At 46.1% G+C, this 17801-nt stretch overlaps 1 protein-coding gene across 1 annotated transcript in view; it reads left to right on the top strand.

Annotated features, from left to right (window-relative positions):
- The window catches only part of INSR (insulin receptor), a 46278-nt gene extending 35127 nt beyond the window's left edge, over nt 1-11151 (top strand). The window contains exons 11-21 of the mRNA XM_010165534.2: nt 3439-3710; nt 4451-4593; nt 5267-5426; nt 5744-5843; nt 6095-6162; nt 6390-6619; nt 6939-7049; nt 7128-7287; nt 8119-8248; nt 8493-8627; nt 10207-11151. Of these exons, the coding sequence (XP_010163836.1) occupies nt 3439-3710; nt 4451-4593; nt 5267-5426; nt 5744-5843; nt 6095-6162; nt 6390-6619; nt 6939-7049; nt 7128-7287; nt 8119-8248; nt 8493-8627; nt 10207-10561 (1864 nt within the window). The 3' untranslated portion in view covers nt 10562-11151. The remainder of the gene's footprint in view (nt 1-3438; nt 3711-4450; nt 4594-5266; nt 5427-5743; nt 5844-6094; nt 6163-6389; nt 6620-6938; nt 7050-7127; nt 7288-8118; nt 8249-8492; nt 8628-10206) is intronic.
- Nucleotides 11152-17801: the final 6650 nt, after the last annotated feature.

The raw sequence follows: 17801 nt of genomic DNA, 5'->3' as shown, positions 1-17801 counted from the left end.
TGGGCTCCAGGCTGTGGCAACATAAATGAGAATTAGTTTTCCTGTGAATATCATGCCTGTTGCCTCCTCATAGGGCAGCCTGTCTAGAGCCTGGCAACTGAACATGAAGTGTGTTTTACTGCAGGTGCTTCTTATGTGGCTCCTGATAGTTTCTTGACCTCTCTCCCAGTGGTGTGGACTCCCCTTGAGCCTAGAAGCCTTCTGCTATTCATGAGGAGGAGTCTCACTGAGGAGAATATGAGGGAATATGAGATGGCAGAGGTGCAGAAGACAGAGCAGTTGAGAAGTTACTCCCCCTATGTCTTGTCTCCTTGTTTTCCACATACCATTCTCTCCTCCTGTCCTGTTCCTGGCTGTCTGATCCCTGTGTGGTATCTTGTCCGCGTGAGGCTCTGCTGCAGATCCACCACGTTCTGCCTTAGCCCAGGTCTGATCTCACCTGACTTGCTGACAACCTCTCTGGAAATCATAGAACCTGTTCCTTCCCTATGTGCATGGTTGACTGCTCCAGGAGATACTATCACAAGTCTTGTAGGTTAATTTGCTCTGGCACTGGCAAGGCAAACTAGAAGTTTCTAAATGTTTCTTGCCATATCCACCTGCCCAGTCAGAGCTCACAGGTATCTTTACACCGTGTACTTTGTAACCTCCCTTTGTAGCTGAACAAAGTGGCCATCAGAAGCTGATGCTTTGTTTCTTCTTTCCTGTGTTATTTGCTCTTATATTGGACCGAGTTTTGCACAGATTAGAGCAAATAGGTGATGGCACGCTGGAACAGGTTGCCCAGGGAGATTGTGGAGTCTCCATCCTTGGAGATATTCAAAACCTGACTGGATGTGGTGCTGAGCAACCTGCTCTGGCTGCTTTGAGCAGAGGGATCAGATTAGAAAATCTCCAGAAGTATGTTCTGACCTCAGTGACTCCATGATTCTGTGGAAAGCTTTCAAAAGTAGTAAAAGTCCTGAGAGGCAGAGGGGAGCGAAATGGCTGCTGTTCAGGATGTAATTTCATGTATTCTCTCCACCACCACTACTGCAGAAGAAGCAGTCTCAGTCTTTTCTCTGTCTCTGTCCTCTCTCTCTGTCACACACACTTGTGCCACTAAAAATATGAGTGAGTGACAGAGTGAACACAATCTGGGAAATGGCTCCCATTAAAAGTAACTTTTCTGGGTTTCCCAGTTCAGTCCAATTAATTGTCCAGACAAATCTACAAATGCTTTTGGCAGCACAAGGGGGAAAACAGAGGCAGCTTCTCCTCTTCTAGTTTTAAGTGTGTGGACAAGCTTGGCTTAAGCTAGCTAAAGCATTTTTAAAAACCCCAGCAGAGGCCATATCACATGTGATGAGTTGTCACTTCCATCCTCCTGTGAACCGAGAGCCGTCACATGCTGATCATCTCTGACGGTAGGAGGAGAAGGAACTTGAATCTGTGTGTTTCACAGGGGGTGTCACTGGAGCTACTGAAATGGCCATGAGTCATAATGAAAGTTGCAGTGGAACAACTTTGGGAAGACATCAGATGTTTGAAAATACAGAGGATTTGGCAAGAAAATCGATGCAAATCCAGGATAATAAATACGGGAAGGTTGGGGTTTACAGCTTCAAAAGATTTTCTTGCTTTCTATTACTTGAGAAGGAAAAAGTTATTCTTGCATTTTACTCTGTGTTGCATCAGTGGTCAAATTACTGTTTTACTTGTAAAAAACAAGATTCTCTTAAACACGAGGAACAGCTGAACTCACACTTTGTAAACAGTGGCGTGTAGCTTTGTTTTTACATCCAAACAAGGTTCTGGTTGACCGTAAAGAATCCTTCCAAAGGAGGGAGGTGGCATGACCCAGAGCTGAGTCTCTGAACTCTGCCCCATTGTTAGGGGACACTGTTCAGAACAATGCACAAGCTGAGATAACAGCAACTCCAAAATGAGTTAATTAGTAATTAGAGAAAGAGAAAACTCAAAACTGGAACGTGCTTTGCTGAACCTGCCGTTTGACATCCTGTTTTTTCATCGGGTGGATGAATCTGCTTAACGTTGTTGTGTACAACCCAGTGTTTGGTTTGAGGAAATCTTAAAATCTGCTTTCCAGGTGGTTGCTTTTGCTGTGGGAGGAGAAATAACATCAGGGAATGGAGCTTGGAGTTGCAGACAAAGACCTGATGGGCACAGTCCCTCTGTTTTAGCTGTAGTTGGCCAATCATTTGCTGGGCAGTCAGAGGGTGGCAGTGGAAAGTTCAGTTCAGTAGCAAAGATTTGCTTCAACGGCTTGTTACATTTTTAGAGACTGGAGATGCCTCAAGTGTGGGTTCAGTTCAGGTCACTCTTTGTACCCTTTAATAGCTGCACACACATGCACACACAAAAAAAGATCATCATCCCCTTAGAATACACAGTCTGGTTTTCAAATGATATTAATTCCCTTTGTGTAACTAAATATTATTACTGATTCACCACGTTGGTTAGTTCCCAACCTGGGAATTCCTTGTGGAGAATATGTGGCAGGATGTAAAGCGTTAAAATGAGGAGTTTTGGTTTTGTATTCATTCCTTTTTTTTTCTTTTTTCCCTCCCAAGAAAATCAATTTTGTGAATGGTTCTTAATTCTGTTGAATTAATTCTGTTTATTTGCTGACAAAATCTGCCATTAAAGGTGGTTGGTAACACTCAGCAAACAGGGGAGTTGACAGGATCACACTGCTGGGTCTGTTTTTACAACTGCAAAAAACTGATTTTCAGACTGAAGTGCAATAATTTACGAGGCAGCATTTGGCCAACAAAACCACACAACTAATATTTAATCTGAATCTGTGAGTTTTAAAGGCATCTGTTGAAAATTACTTAATAGATTGGTCTCTTAGAAAAAGGTTAAAATTGTCTGTCTATCTAGAGTCAGCCTTAGGGTTCAGAGTGGCAGATGCATTCCAGTGAGCTGTGAAACTGGTCTGACGCTTTATAAAAGCAAGTTTATGACACCTGGAATATGTGGAACATCTTAGATCCTCAGAGTTGGGGGCTGTGAGATGACCTCATTTGCTAGAACGTGTAGGAGATGGAACTCCAAAGCATCGCAACACTGTCCAAGGCATCCACGAGGCAACTTTGGAAAGTTGTGTTCAGCTGAGAGAATCAGTGACTTGAATTCTCAAGGAAATAATTTAGACTTGGATTTATGTATTTTTATTTTTTCCCCTGTATGAAGTTGTGCAGGGTTGATCCACATAATTTTAAAAAGAGATGTGCATTACAGGAGTTGATACAGATTTTTTTTTAAAAAAAAAACCAAGCAAAGTCCTGAATTTCTTTGTTTCATTGCAAATGTGAGGCTGGAATTTGAGTTTTCAGTGTCACTCTGAGCTCTCCCATTTTAACTCTGCTTTTTCAGGTGAATGTGTTTACATCGACTATAACAAATAACGCTGTAACCTCTATTATTTAACAGGCCATCAAGAAAACGAAGAGACCTTGGCTCTGTGGCAAATGCCACTGTGGTGATACCCACCATCGCCTCCTCTCCAAACAATTCTGCAGCAGCAGCTGAGAATACAGAGGAACAGAAACCTTTTGAAAAAGTTAAATCTAAGGAGTCCTTGGTTATCTCAGGCCTGCGGCATTTCACCGGCTATCGCATTGAGCTCCACGCTTGTAACCACGATGCTCAGGAATCCCGATGCAGCGTTGCAGCTTATGTCAGTGCCAGGACCATGCCAGAAGGTAATTCTCTTCCTTGAGCTTTGCTGTGGGTTGATGGTTGTTTTCAAAATGCTGCTTTTTCTACAGGAGTCAGCTGTGATACAGGAACATGGTGCAGGACTGGTGCTATCTTTGTAGAATAATTTAATGTTGTGAGTTGGGAGGGACCCACAAGGATCATGGAGTCCAACTCCTGTCCCTGCACAGGACAATCCCAACATTCACACCATGTCCCTGAGGGCCTTGGCCAAATGCTGCTGGAATCTTGTCAGGCTTGGTGCCATCAGGACCTCCCTGGGGAGCCTGTTCCAGTGCTCCACCACCCTCTGCCTCAAGAACCTTTTCCTCATGGCCAACCTCACCCTCCCCTGCCACATCTTCCTGCCATTTCCTCTGCTCGTGGCATTCGTTGGTGGCCAGAGAGAAGAGATCAGCACCTGCCCCTCCTCTGCCCCTTGGGAGGAAGTTCTAGACCCCCATGAGATCTCCTCTCAGTCTCCTCTTCTCCAGGCTGAACACACCAAGTGATTTCAGCCTTTCCTCACACCCTTCCCCTCTAAACCCTTCCCCAATGTTGTGTCTCCTCTGGACACTCTCCAGCAGCTTTAGATCCTTTTTATCCTGTGGTGCCCAAAACTGCCCCCAGTACTGGAGGTGAGGCCGCCCCAGTGTCCTGATAGGAAAGGATAATGGATGAAATATTGGCAGATTTTGCCAAAGACATGAAATAAAACTATTATTAATCATGAACTTGGTTCTAGCTAAGGCTGATGACATTGTTGGTCCAGTTACCCATGAAGTGGTTGAAAAAAACACCGTGCATTTGAAGTGGCAGGAACCAAAGGAGCCGAATGGTCTTATTGTGCTGTACGAAGTGAACTACGGGCGTCTCGGGGAGACAGAGGTGAGAATTTCTGCTTGTCCCTTCACACAACATGTTTGGAGAAGCAGCTCCTCCTGGGAGTCCAGGACTGTTCAGTCTTTAACAGTCCCTGTGCATATGGTGTTCTGTCCTGTCTGCTTTCCTTGTGTATGAACCAATGCGACATCAAACTTGACTAGTGAATTTATATCCTCTGGAATTCTGTCTGTGGTGACACTGAGACAGAAAAATCTGCCTCTGTGTTGCCTGTTCGCCACATAAGAGCATCTAATTCACCAACTTTCTCCATGGAGCTTTTGTAGGAATTTAATTTCACAGAAAGACAGAAAGCCAACATCTATATTTAAGTTGCTTAGAGAAGTTCAGAAAGCGTTGAACAGGCAGCGAGGTTGTGGGCAGCCCGTGCAGAATGCCAGTGCCGTGTGGGCAGCAGCTCTTGCCAGCCCAGGTCACATTTCAGGGCTGAGGTCTCATACAGCAAATGGCATCTGCTCCCTGTAATCCAAACTGCTGAACTGTAAAACACAAATCCAGGACAAACCACTAGATTGGAAAAGACCTGAGCATGTGAAAGCCCTATTTGTGTACATTTGCCAGAGCAGGAGGTGAGGTAGGAATCCTAGTGTGCTGTCCCAGAGCTCTGGGTCGTGGCAGAGGGAGCGTAACGCAGCTTTCCTCTTCCCTCCTCCTGCAGGAAGCACACTTCTGCGTTTCCCGGAAGCATTTTGCCAGCGAGCAGGGCTGTAAACTCCGTGGACTGCAGCCTGGAAACTACAGTGTCCGTATACGAGCTACATCACTGGCTGGAAATGGCTCATGGACAGAGCCTACCTATTTTTATGTGGCTGATTATTGTGAGTTCTTTCTTTTTTTTTTAACATTTAATTCCTGCTAAGAACCCAGGTTATTTTTGGAAGATGAAGCAGTGCACAGGGAACTGCAGAGGGTCACAATATATTTACCAATACATCTACTTTCAAGAAACTGAAGTTACTTAGAAATATGTCACTTTTCTTCATGAGTTCTCATTCTGACCAGCTCCACATTCTGTGTCTGAAACAGCCTCTAGTTTCATGTTTGTTCCATTTTATTCAAGGGGGAGATTTTATTGAGGAAAAGACTTGGGATTTTGGAGCTGTATAATAACTCCTACTCTCTCTTTCTCTCTTAGTGAACGCTCAGCCTAATATTGCTGTTATAATTGTTCCAATTATTTTTGCCATAATAATTGCTGGAATTATTGGAGCTGCTTACGTGCTTGTGAAAAAAAGGTGGGTGCCATTTTATGTTGTTTCCACTAGAACAAGCAAAACTTATATCCAAAGATTTTGTTTATTTCTTGAAAGTAACTCGGTGTTTATTTTCTAATTTAGATAATGATTTCAACAATAATTTAATTTAGGAAATATTTTGTGCATTTGTAGTTTGTATTTGCTGCGTGCTTTGGGAATTAATCAAACTGCCTTCAGTTCTAACGTGTCAACCCTGCAGATGTGCTGAAGAATTTGTCTCTCTCTTCCAGACAAACTGAAGGACCAACTGGACCACTCTACGCATCCTCTAACCCTGAATATCTCAGCACCAGTGATGGTGAGAGCGATGAGGGCTTGCTTCAGTGTCTGATTTCTTGGCTGGTCATTCAGGCAGTGCAGCCATATGGGATTGGCATCTTCTTGAGGGAGTTTTTTTTAGTCTTTCTTAAAAAATTCATACCCATAGTATCCTGTGGCAGGATCCACATCCTCCACAAGGCTGCTACTGAAATGTCTTTCAAAAGACACCTGCTTGATTTAGAAATGTTTCCCTCTGCTTAACAGTTTATGTCCCTGACGAATGGGAGGTTCCACGAGACAAGATCACTCTCCTCCGAGAGCTGGGCCAGGGCTCCTTTGGCATGGTGTACGAAGGAATCGCCAAGGACATCGTGAAGGGAGAGCCCGAGACTCGCGTGGCTGTGAAAACCGTTAACGAATCAGCCAGCCTCCGCGAGCGCATCGAGTTCTTAAATGAAGCTTCTGTGATGAAAGGCTTCAGCTGCCATCATGTGGTAAGCATCCCTGGCTGCCTCGGCTGGTCAGCAGGTCCCATCCCATAACTGATAGTTCTTTAGAGCTTTCAAAGCTTGATGTTCAACTTGCACAAGCAGCCCTTCTGCAGAGGCGGTTGATGAGAAGAGCTGGGATCCTTCCTTGTCATGTTGTATAAAATGCATCTTTAAAACTTCTCAGCCTGACAGGGCTTTGTGATGTTTTTCTGAGCTCTTTTTTGGGGGGTGTTGGCTTTGCTCTGTCCCCCTGTTCTCATTGCTGGGCTCTGCCCGGTGTGTTTGGACACAGCCTTGAGGGAATTTCTCACTTATTTTCTAGGTTCGCCTCCTCGGGGTGGTCTCAAAAGGGCAACCTACTCTGGTGGTCATGGAATTAATGGCACATGGAGATTTGAAGAGTTACCTTCGCTCTTTGAGACCTGACGCTGAGGTAAAGACAGGAGAGAGGGAATGTGTTGTGCAATAGGGTGACTTGGTTTGGTGTTTAATACTTCTTTATTAATTGTAGAATAACCCTGGTCGTCCACCACCAACACTGAGGGAGATGATCCAGATGGCTGCAGAGATCGCTGATGGCATGGCTTATCTCAACGCCAAAAAATTTGTTCACAGAGATCTCGCAGCTCGTAACTGCATGGTTGCAGAAGACTTCACTGTAAAGATTGGAGGTATGTGGTGTGTGATCAGAAGATCATTCTGTGGGTCGTATTTGTTGTAGTGGCAAATATATGAAGCCCAAGACCAGTGCAGCAAACTCAGTTGATTTCCACTGGCTCCCTTCAGAAATCATTTCATTTCATTTCACAGAATGCAGCAAACTTTCCTCTTTTTCTTCCCTGTGAAAGAATTGTGTGGATTTTAGTAAGGAAATAATCTCCCCTAGAGCCAGCACAGCTTTTCTCACCTTCTCTGTTCTCAAACCTCCATCCAAAAAGTGTATTTCCTTCCAGCCTAACCTGCCTGGGGTTCTCTCACTGTTCTTTGTTTTCATGGCAATTATAACAAAGAAGGTGTTGGGTACAACAAACCAAGTGTTGATAATCCTATCGTGAGCTCAGGTGCCTTTTGGAAGTCATTTATCTTCCACAAGAACCAGTTTTTAACCCAAACCCTTTTAGAAATAAGTAAATATTACATTTAAAAATAAAGCAAAACTCTACAGCGTGGTGGTTTTTCAGACCTCTTTGGACTGAAAGCCAAGGCAGTGGGATTTCAGGGCAAAGGGAGCTCTGTTGTACTTACAGGGGATGAATAAAAATAATGTTTAGAATAGAAGCTGTCACTAAAAGTTGTAACTGTGGAATTTCTATCATGGCTCTGTAGAAAAAATGGAGGGAAAAGGAAAATGTTTTGAATATTAATCACAAGGTGACAAATCTTAAGTTGGGCCGTAGGAGACTCCCTGGTGTCAGAGGGAGGAAACCTTCATCTGGAGATGTTGTGCAGTAAAAGCAGCATGGAAGGAGAGACATTTAACACGTCCCAATTGCTTTTCTCAGATTTTGGTATGACCAGAGACATCTATGAGACGGATTATTACCGTAAGGGAGGCAAAGGACTGCTGCCGGTGCGGTGGATGGCACCCGAGTCCTTAAAGGATGGTGTTTTCACTGCTTATTCCGACGTGTGGTAAGTTGTCCTTTGCAATCCCAGGTGGATTCTAGCTCCTGACCTCACTATTTCAACCCACATGGTTTAAACTGTGAGCTGCTGACTTCTTCAGAGCACAGACCAAACAAAACCATTGTTTTGAAACCCTCTTCTTAAAAATATAGTCGTGTTCTTTTCAAGTATGTATTCTCCAAAATAGGACTATCACTTGTAGACCTCCTGGATGTTTTATTCTCAGTAAGAAGTCTTCTCTCTTTCTCAGGTCATTTGGTGTTGTCCTCTGGGAAATAAGCAGTTTAGCAGAGCAGCCATACCAGGGACTCTCCAACGAACAGGTGCTAAAGTTTGTGATGGATGGAGGATACCTGGATCAGCCAGACAACTGCCCGGAGAGGCTGTAAGTACTAAAGCAGGGGACAGTCAACCAAACTGCACTCTAGCAAAAGCGTGGCCAGCAAAGGTGACCCCAACATGTGGCACCTCTTAACCCCTTCTCTGTCGGGGAGGAACAAAACAGACTTTAGTGAGCCACCTCTCACAGAAATTCACCTGATGCATCCTGAGGGATCCAGGAATTAAAGACCCGAGCCAGCCTGTTTCACTAGAAGGGAAATTAAACCAACGTGGACCTTACATCGTGATGACAGATTCGAGAGGAGGAAGTACAAAGCGCTGGAAAAACTTAAAACACAAATAAGCGCTGTATCAATTACCCCAAAGAAATGTTTTTCCTCTGCTCCAGGCTAGTGGGTGGCAGTTGGCTTATGTCACGTGGCAAAGCCTGGCCACATCCGCATCCACGTGGCTACAGAGGCTGGAGAGCAGCTTGTTAAACCTGAGGTTTTCTGTAATTCATCTCTCTATACTATGTAAATAGTCTGGAGAATTACAGCAGCTTTTTACTGCTGATTTTCAGAAATCCAATTTAAGTCTAATGAGGAGAGAGAGGCAGGAGAACGCTGAGCTGAGCCAAGAGCTGGTTCTCATGTCCAGGGCCTTTTCATTTCTGTTGCAGACTCATTGTCCCACCTAAAGCACAAGGCTGGGCTCGCTGCGAGGTTAGGGAGAGGAGAGGGCACTGGGTGAGGACAGTGAAAAACACCTTGCAGAGATTACAGACCAGCCAGACATTCTCCTGCGCCGGGGTTAAGGGTTGTTCTCTGCTCGTGACATTTACTGTCTGGAGGTTACTGTGTCCCCGGGGCTGCCAGCGCGGCTGTGCACCCAGGTGCTCCCTCAACTGCTTCTGTCAGAGTAATTTAAAATATCCCATTCCTAAGTGTTTAACCTGGGCTGAGGTGTTCTGATGGGTGTAAGGAGCCACTGAGGGGTGAGGGGAAACCTGGTAACCTCTTACCCCAGCCTGCTTCTGGCCAGCACAGCACTTCCAGAGTCAGAAAATCAACACGTTTTGTGAGTATCCTTATGAAAAAAACCGGCTGTCCTGGATATTTGTCTCATGGCCAGTTACAAACTCCAGTTGGAAACTTTATTTGTGCTTGTAAGTTCCTTCTCCGTGGTGTCTGATAACACATGACCTCTTGCCCCAGCCTTTCTCTTGGGTGGGATGTTTACAGGACCTCTGTCCTCTGCACAGCCTCCTATTTTCCTTGAAGTTTGAGGAGCTTTGTTATCTTTCAGGCTGTGAGTTAAAATTAAAATTGCATTAATTAAAAAATGGTGACTTGGCTGTAAGTGCCTGCAGACATACACAGAGTGTGTGAACTGCAGCCCCGTTTCCTTCGGAAGCCGAGTTCAGAACAATTAAAGGAATTGGAAGAAATTTTTGATCTAGACAGAAATAGAGAAAAAGGAGTGTCAGGATCTACAGAGGAACGTGGAGACTGGAAAGAGAACAAACAACTCGGAGTGTCAGAGGAGTAGCCTGTGTGGTGGGTGGTCTGAGGTGGGTACAGTCTCATATCCTGTGTGAAATTGTTTCTTCCTCCCCCTGACTTTTGTTTCTGCTGATGTAGGCACAGCCTGATGCAGATGTGTTGGCAGTACAACCCTAAAATGCGCCCCACCTTCATCGAGATCATCGAGATGCTGAAGGAGGACTTGCACCCCAGCTTCCAAGAGGTCTCGTTCTTCTACAGTGAGGAGAACAAACCTCTGGAAACAGAGGAGTACGAGATGGACTTTGAGAACATGGAGAGCATTCCCCTCGACCCCTCCTTGTACTCGCAGAGGGACAAAGTCCTGGGGCGGGACAATGGACCCTCCATGGCCCTCAAGGGGAACTATGAAGAGCACATACCTTACACTCACATGAACGGTGGCAAGAAAAACGGGCGGATTCTCTCCATGCCCAGGTCAAGTCCTTCCTAACGCTTCCTGTTTGGCCCAAGGCTTGTGTCTGCTTTTTTTCCCCCCTCCACAAATCTCAGGACTCTTGTTATTGCTGCCACAGTGTATGACACACATCTACAAACTCTTCAGATTTTTAATCATCTTATGATTAATACTTTTTTTTTTTTTTTGCCAAGTTGACTGGTTGTCAGTGGACTTATCTGTGAACACAAATGGAAGAGGTTTCCATGGCTGCTGTCCCTTCTGTAACCATGGTCTTGAAACAGGAAGCGACCGTGGAAGTTAAACAGAAGGAGGAACCATCCCTGTTTGCCAACAAAGCCGTGAAACGTGCTGGTGTCTGAGCTACAGCCTAACGGTGCGGAACAAAACTTCTGCAGGACAAAAGCATTTCCAGTAGAATTCCAGGCTTTTCAGGCACACTCTTCACTACAGCTGAAGGATTCAACACATCAGTCAGACGCGCCAGATCCTCAGATTGACCAATAGCTGCTGCTTTCATACTTTTTAAATGGGTTCAATCCCAGGGGTGCGTGTGTGTGTGTGTGTGTGCGTGCAGTATATATATGTGGGGTGTATATGTATAGCAAAATATACACTTCTCTTTTTTTTTGTACATAAGTTTTGTATGTTCTCACAGAAACTTTTCTCTTCTCAGAAGTGTGTACTTATCTTTTTTTTTTTCCCCCATTTCCCTGGAGTGACTGAATCGTAAACAGATTATTTTTATACTAAGGACTCTTGGGAGTAGGTTTTCTCTCATTAACGAATGAGGAAAATGTGCTGGGAGCCAAAGGAGCAGAAATCTGAGATTTGTGGGTACTTTCAAGACCAAACGAAGTAGGAGTCCCCTGACCTGAGATACGGAGTTTTCTGTCCTTACAGCATTGAATATATATATTGTTTGTTGTAACATATTTAAAAATGTCTTTAGTTGAAATTTTAACTTCACATAAATTATTGACTGTTTATGATCTTTTTGGGGAGGGGAGAATTTGGGGGGATTGTTTGGTCTTAAAGTGGTCCAAAGATTTCAGAATGAACTGATTTTAGCCGACGACCCTTTTAGGAGCTACGAAGCGCGTGTTAAGTTTCTACTTGACAAGGCTTTCAGATACAGCTTCCTGATTTACACCACGCAGTCAGCTGGCTCCAGTCGAAGTAGTTGGGACTTCATTTGGTTTTTGGGGGCTGAAGGACATCAGAACATCCCAGTCCCGAGTCCTGCTACTCCTTCGCCCCTGCGTCCCCTGCTTTGCCTTCTGCTGCGCCACAGAATCAGCCGGCAACGGAGGATGAGCAGGAACTTGCACTGGGAAAAGAGACACTAAACCCGATGTGAAGGGGGGAGAGCACAAGGCTCCTGGCTCTGCAGGTGAAGCAGAAGCTGAAGGTGACTCTGGTTCACACCCGCTGCCCATCTGCTGCTGCTCGGGCGTCCGGCCTCGTGCTGCCTGCAGCCCTTCGATGTTTTCCTGAGATACCCGCGCTGCCTCCGGGGCCGCGCGCGTTGGCCGCTGCTTTCAGCTCTTCGGGATGTCAGCTTTCGTCTTCTGAACTGTGCTTTGTTTTGCTGCTGTTTGCCTAAAAGACAGAGCTGGTTGGCGTAAGGTGGTAGAAAATAATTGTGAGAGGAAACGTGTGTGTTGTGGTGCTGAGGGAGCGTGCTGGCAGGGAGAGTGCGAGAGCCAGAAGTGAAGGTGATGGGTGTTGCAGGCTCTTGTCATACAGGAGGTGGTTTCAAAAGAGGAGAGAGATGCTCAGTCCTCCTGGAGAACTCCGGGAACCAGTTTGTGCTTTCTGCCAGGAGAAAACGAGCTTCTCCCAACTTGTTGAGGGACGTCAAGCTGGTGTGTGGCTTTTTATTCCAGCTGCTGGTTTCTCCCTGTGAGGGAACGAAAGGGGCTGGAGTTGGTGGGGAGGCTCCTCTCCGAGCCCGCTGGGTCGGTGCAGCGTCGCGGGGGGACGAGGGGCTCTGTGCACCCCCACGAGCTCTCAGGCCTTTGAGCTGGTTGGATCTGGTCGGTTCGGACAGAGGTGGAGGGTCAGGTCGCTCGGCAAGTGAGATGGGAAATAGAGAGTCCAGACGTGGGTGAGACCCTTTGATTTCCAAAGGCCTCGTTTACATTTCTTCTGCTTTACCAAGCAGGACCTGTTCAGCAGCTCTGTACCACACGGCAGGAAAGAAGACATATTCTCACACTTTTCTAAGGAAGAGAAGTTTTTCTTATTAGAATTTTTTTATTTATTTTAATATATAATACACTGTAAAAAAAAAAAAAAAAAGATAAAAAAAACCAACAACCAACAATTTGTTTTTCTTAAACACACAGATCATGTAAATTTATATCTGTAAAATCTCGGCAGGTGGATGTGGTGGGATTATTTTTTGTCCTGTTCTGGTGCAGTCTACCTCAGTGTTTCTTAAGGATATTTTTAATACTACGCACCTCTAAACCTGTTTCAATATTCTGGTCTGGACCTATTGTGGATCAGGGAAAATCAATATCGGCTGATTCCAATACTAGGGACCATTCACCAAAGGGAATGGGGAGGAGAACGGCTCGTCACTGATGATCGTTAATCTGAGCAGTAGTGACCAAAGGAACTGACGTACAGATTTGGATCTGATATTCTGGTATCATCCTCTCGGTTCTGTTGTGATTTAAAAAAAAAAAGAAAAGAAAAAGAACAAAAGAGCCATTTAAATGTTTGGACTTTTGTGAACTGATGATGTAAAAGGAGCAGATCGCTTCCTCCTGGAGCAGAATTGGCCAGCGTGGAGCAGGGACTGTGACCAGCCCTTGTTGTTGGAGCTGGACTGGGATGTCGTGGTCACGGCCCCTCTCGCTGCACAATCCAGAGTCCTGCTGGTAGGATGGACCCTCCTGAAACAAACCTTTCCCAGCACGTCCTGGTTTTGAGAATATTTTCAATTGCAGTGATCAGAACTGTGGGAATAGAAAATCTTTTATTTAAACAAACCTTGGAACCTTGTATTGGATCTGGCTTTTCCGGGTGGTTGATATTGGTTGGCCCTCTGAGTGCACGTGAGCTGCAACACTCAGATCACTGAAGGAGGGAGAATTCCCGGCTCCTCTGCACTCTGCACCCAAGGGAGCAGTTGTTTATACCCAATACTGTGCGTGAAGATTATTCCAGTCATCCCTTCTACGCTGTGCCAAGGGGGAGCAAAGGTGTCTGGTCCTAGTGGGGAGGAGATTGGTTTCCTCCTTCTTAAAAACAAAAGAACACCAGCGGTTGCCGCTCGTGGCTGTTAAAAGATTTCACCCAACTGCAGAATTAGGAAGAATAAATGAACATCAGTTGGAAAACCCAGCTCTCACTTCTGGAAAATCCTTTACTCTCAGCTCGCAGCTGGCACTTTGGTCTCTTACTGAAAGATCTGAGCCCTGGGGATGTCCAGGTCCCTCGCTGGGATCTCGCCGATCCCTGTTCAGAGGGACGGGGGTCGCGTCCGCGTTGAGGTGGCACGTGCTAAATGAAACCTTCTCTGAGCGGGGGGTTGGGAAGGACTCCTGCCCTGGAAGGCCTGTGGTGCTGCAGCTGCTGTGCCTTCATCGGGGGGATCTGCTGCTCTTTGCTCCAGCAAGATCCCAGTTGGGATGAGAATTCCACAGCTGCAGCAGAAGCACAAGCGTTCGCTGCTGCTGCTGAGGGGGAGGCGAGTGGTAGCGCAGGAAGGGAGGTGGAAGGGCTGGAGGAGGCAGCCGTGGCCGGCGGGTGGGAATCTTTCTTTTCTTGAGGTGGTATTTGTCGGAGCGTTGGATCCTGCCCCTTGGTGGGCAGAGAACTTCCCCCTCGCAGCACAGGGCAGCAGGACAGACCCTTCAACCTGTTCAGGAGCAGCTGTAGCCTCCTGTGCGCAGCCTGGGGACAGGGAGGGCACCAGCAACTACCCAGAACTTCACTATCTCGAAAGCTGGTGGAGCAGGAGGTAGAAGAAGCAGCTTTCCGTGCTCTGCCGCGTTCTCACTGAGCCGATGTTTGACGCATGAGCCTGGAGAGGTTTCTCAGAAACGTTTGCATGTGAAATTCAGTGGCCACTTCCTTGTCACTTTGGTACTGCTCCTGCAGAACAGGGCAGCGCCCCAAAGCTTGGCTGCTGGGTTAGGAACGTGTCTTTCTAGGCTGCTTGTAAATACTCGTGTTGTGTTGTAAAATAGAAGAGCTAATAACGTAAACTCTGTGCCAGCACTGGGTTGGGAAGGGTGAGAGGAACTAAATGGTGCTGCAAGGAGGGTGTTTTCTGTTGATCATAAAGCAGCTGGGTTGGTGTGGAAGAGGCTGCTCTTAGGTTGCTAAAGGGTACTCGTAATTTATGGGCACTATCTCTCTTTCCTCCTAAAATTTGTATTCTAGCGATGAGACACTTTGCTTAATTTCCGTATGTTGCGTAGAACGTTGGTATCTCTTTGGAAAAGTCTCAAAGTCTCTTCCTGTGTCACTGACCAGACTGCGAGGAGGGCAAATAGGAAACAACGGGAGCGAGAAGGGTGCTGTGTCGGTTATTCCTGAGCCTCCGTTCGTTGTAGGGGAGGGAGAGAGGCAATCGAGTTCCCTCTTAACGTCGCTGTGATACGAAGACAGACCCCGAGGTACTCCGGGCCCTTCCCTGCCAGCATCGATTGCTGATACCAAGACTGGAACCTTGTTTTTTTTACAAGTCAGAAAGTAAAATCTCTTTTGTGCCATAAAAACCTCACTCTCAAGGCTGAGTTCGGTGCTCCCGTGATCCCTGTGAGATCGGTTCCGAGCCTGGAGTGAGCAAGAAACTGCAGAGGAACCTGCTGATCCTCTCGCTGCGTCCCAGCCAGGGCTGCCCGTCCCCGCGGGGCACGCCCGCGGCGGGAGCCCCTTCCCCTCCGCAAACAGCCGATGCCCCTCACGGTGTCCTGGGAAAGGAGCTGGTGAATGGATTGGAATCAAGAAAATAGTTACTTGGGAAATACATGAAATTCTAAATAAGATGAGTTTGGTCTTTGTATGAACTTAATTGAATTTGGCCTTTTTATTACCTTCTGCTTGGCTCTGTGTTAACTCTGTGTTGGGTTCTGTACGTGGCCGTTGGTGTCGGAGCGTTGACGTGTTCAGCCTGGTCTGTCCCAGCCTCGGCACGAGCATCACGAGAGCGAAGCCGATCGTACAACTGACTTTTGGAGGAACCTGACTGTTGAAAAACAATTCTAAAGCGACTGGTTTTTTTTAGCAAATCTGCTGTCATTAAATGTGTACTTCTTTTTAAAATGAAATTGCTTGTCCTTCTCAAAAGTAAGCACTTATTCTTGCAGTTTCAGCACATGGACTGCGGCACAATGCAAGCTGTAAGGGGACAGGTGGAGAAATGACTTTTAAAATATTGTATAATAAAGTTAGCATTAACTCCTACAGCCTTGTTATTTTTTTTGCCAACAGATTTGCAGTCGGTAAGAAATTGTGTTTCTGGTGGTTGTTTTGTTCCGAGTCCCGTGGTCCAGCTGATGGTACTGGCTGGTTTCTTTTCCTGAGTCCAGAATGTCCCTGTGGGAACAGGGTCCAGCCGGCTGGGAGGACCTGGAATAGTTGTGGCAGGTAAAGAGGAACCATCAGCTGAGTTGAAATGTGGGCACAGACACTCTGGCTTAGCTGAGTCCCCATTAGTCTCAGGACTAATGACCTGAGAGCTCTGAGCTGGACTCGATACCAAAGCTCTTCTGTGCATCCAGACTCTCCCAGCAGCGCTTCCACCATCTGAGTTTCCGAATATTTTCTCCCATGAAAACTGGCTGATGGAGAATTTGAGAAAAGCCACTTCTAAATCTGAAAAGAGAGAACGTGATTTTTAAAGAAAATAAAACAAACAAAAAAAAGAAACGTGTTTCCTTTTGCTTTAGTTGGGGGAATGATTTTATTCTTGGACTATCCAAACTGGTTTGTGTTTGAGGCCCTGGGTGGGTTGGGGGGGTACTGGACATCGGCTTTATAAACACAGCCAAAAGCAAACGCTTCTGCTTGCACCTCCATGAACTCGAGACAGTTTCAGTTACGTGTTAAGTGACGTTCTGTGAAGTTTTGGGGTTTTTTTCCTGTTTAATCTTGCTGCTCCCACCTTTCTCTCTGCGTATCTAAGGTTCCAGAATACAAGTAGTACTGCAGTGACCTCTTGTTTGAAATAAAGGATCAAATGTGCCATGATTTTTTTTTTTTAAAAAAAAGGAAAAAGAAAAAAAAGAAAAACCTTCCCCCTTGGTTTATTTTTTCAATGTTTTCATATCTGAGAGCCAAGCAGTGGCATGTACAGAAAATATCTTTGACTATTAAGAAAACTCTCGCTGTGTGTCAGAATATTGAACAATTAACTGTTTATATTAAAATTCTGAATAAATGATCCCAGAATAACTCTGTTCATTTTGTGTCTGCTGTCCGTGCAACACTTTCAGTTGCAAAATGAATGGTGTAAGAAAAAAAACCAACAAAACAACAAACCAAGCCCAGATCTGCCCAGGATGGGGCTGTGGTGTGCAGGCAGCAGAACTCCTCTGCCTGCTGGCTCCGGCGATTGCACCGTGTCGTGTCCTCACCGTGGGGCTCTCGGTAGCCCGATGCCATCAGGTAAAACATCAGTAAAGGGATTCCTTCTGCCTGAACTGGGGAGAGCTGCTGCTGCTGCTCTGGGATGTGATGCTGTGATTTCCACCTGCACAGACCCAGGCTTCCCTCCCTGTAGGTAATTAGAAAAATAAATAAATGTAAAAGTCTGAGGATCTGCTTCATCCCTGTCCCGCGGCTGAGCAGCTGGGACTGGATGTGCACTGGGAACCATCTCACCTTCTGGTCTGCAGCCAGCTGCTCTGAATTGTGAAATCTTTTTAACTTAAATCTTGTTTTTGTTTCACCAGAGGCGAGATTTCCTTCCTGATCAGCTGCACCAGCGAGGTGGGGGACTTCACTGTTGCTGTTTTTCTTGTCTCTGTCTTTAGCCACGTTAAAGATGCGTTAAGATCTCCTGCTTGTCTTCCATCCAGCGAAACCACTCGGTGCTGCGCTGTTCGCCATCGCCTTGGGACTGTCACCGCTGTGTCTGCAGGAGCTGCTGCTGCCATGAGCTCCTTGCAGGGGCTGGTGGCCGGCGGGATGGAGCAGCAATGATGCAGCTGGTGGAATGAATAATTTTGGTTTAGTGTTTCCTTCCCTGTGGCTCTGTGCAGCCACAGCATGATTTGCCCCGGCTCAGCTGTGCCGTAGCCCTGGCTCTTCA

The sequence above is a fragment of the Antrostomus carolinensis genome, unplaced genomic scaffold (assembly GCF_000700745.2).
Source record: "Antrostomus carolinensis isolate BGI_N321 unplaced genomic scaffold, ASM70074v2 scaffold26453, whole genome shotgun sequence".
NCBI classification, from domain to species: domain Eukaryota; kingdom Metazoa; phylum Chordata; class Aves; order Caprimulgiformes; family Caprimulgidae; genus Antrostomus; species Antrostomus carolinensis.
Note: the sequence above shows the minus strand (reverse complement) of the source record. Positions and strands in the feature narration are given on the sequence as shown.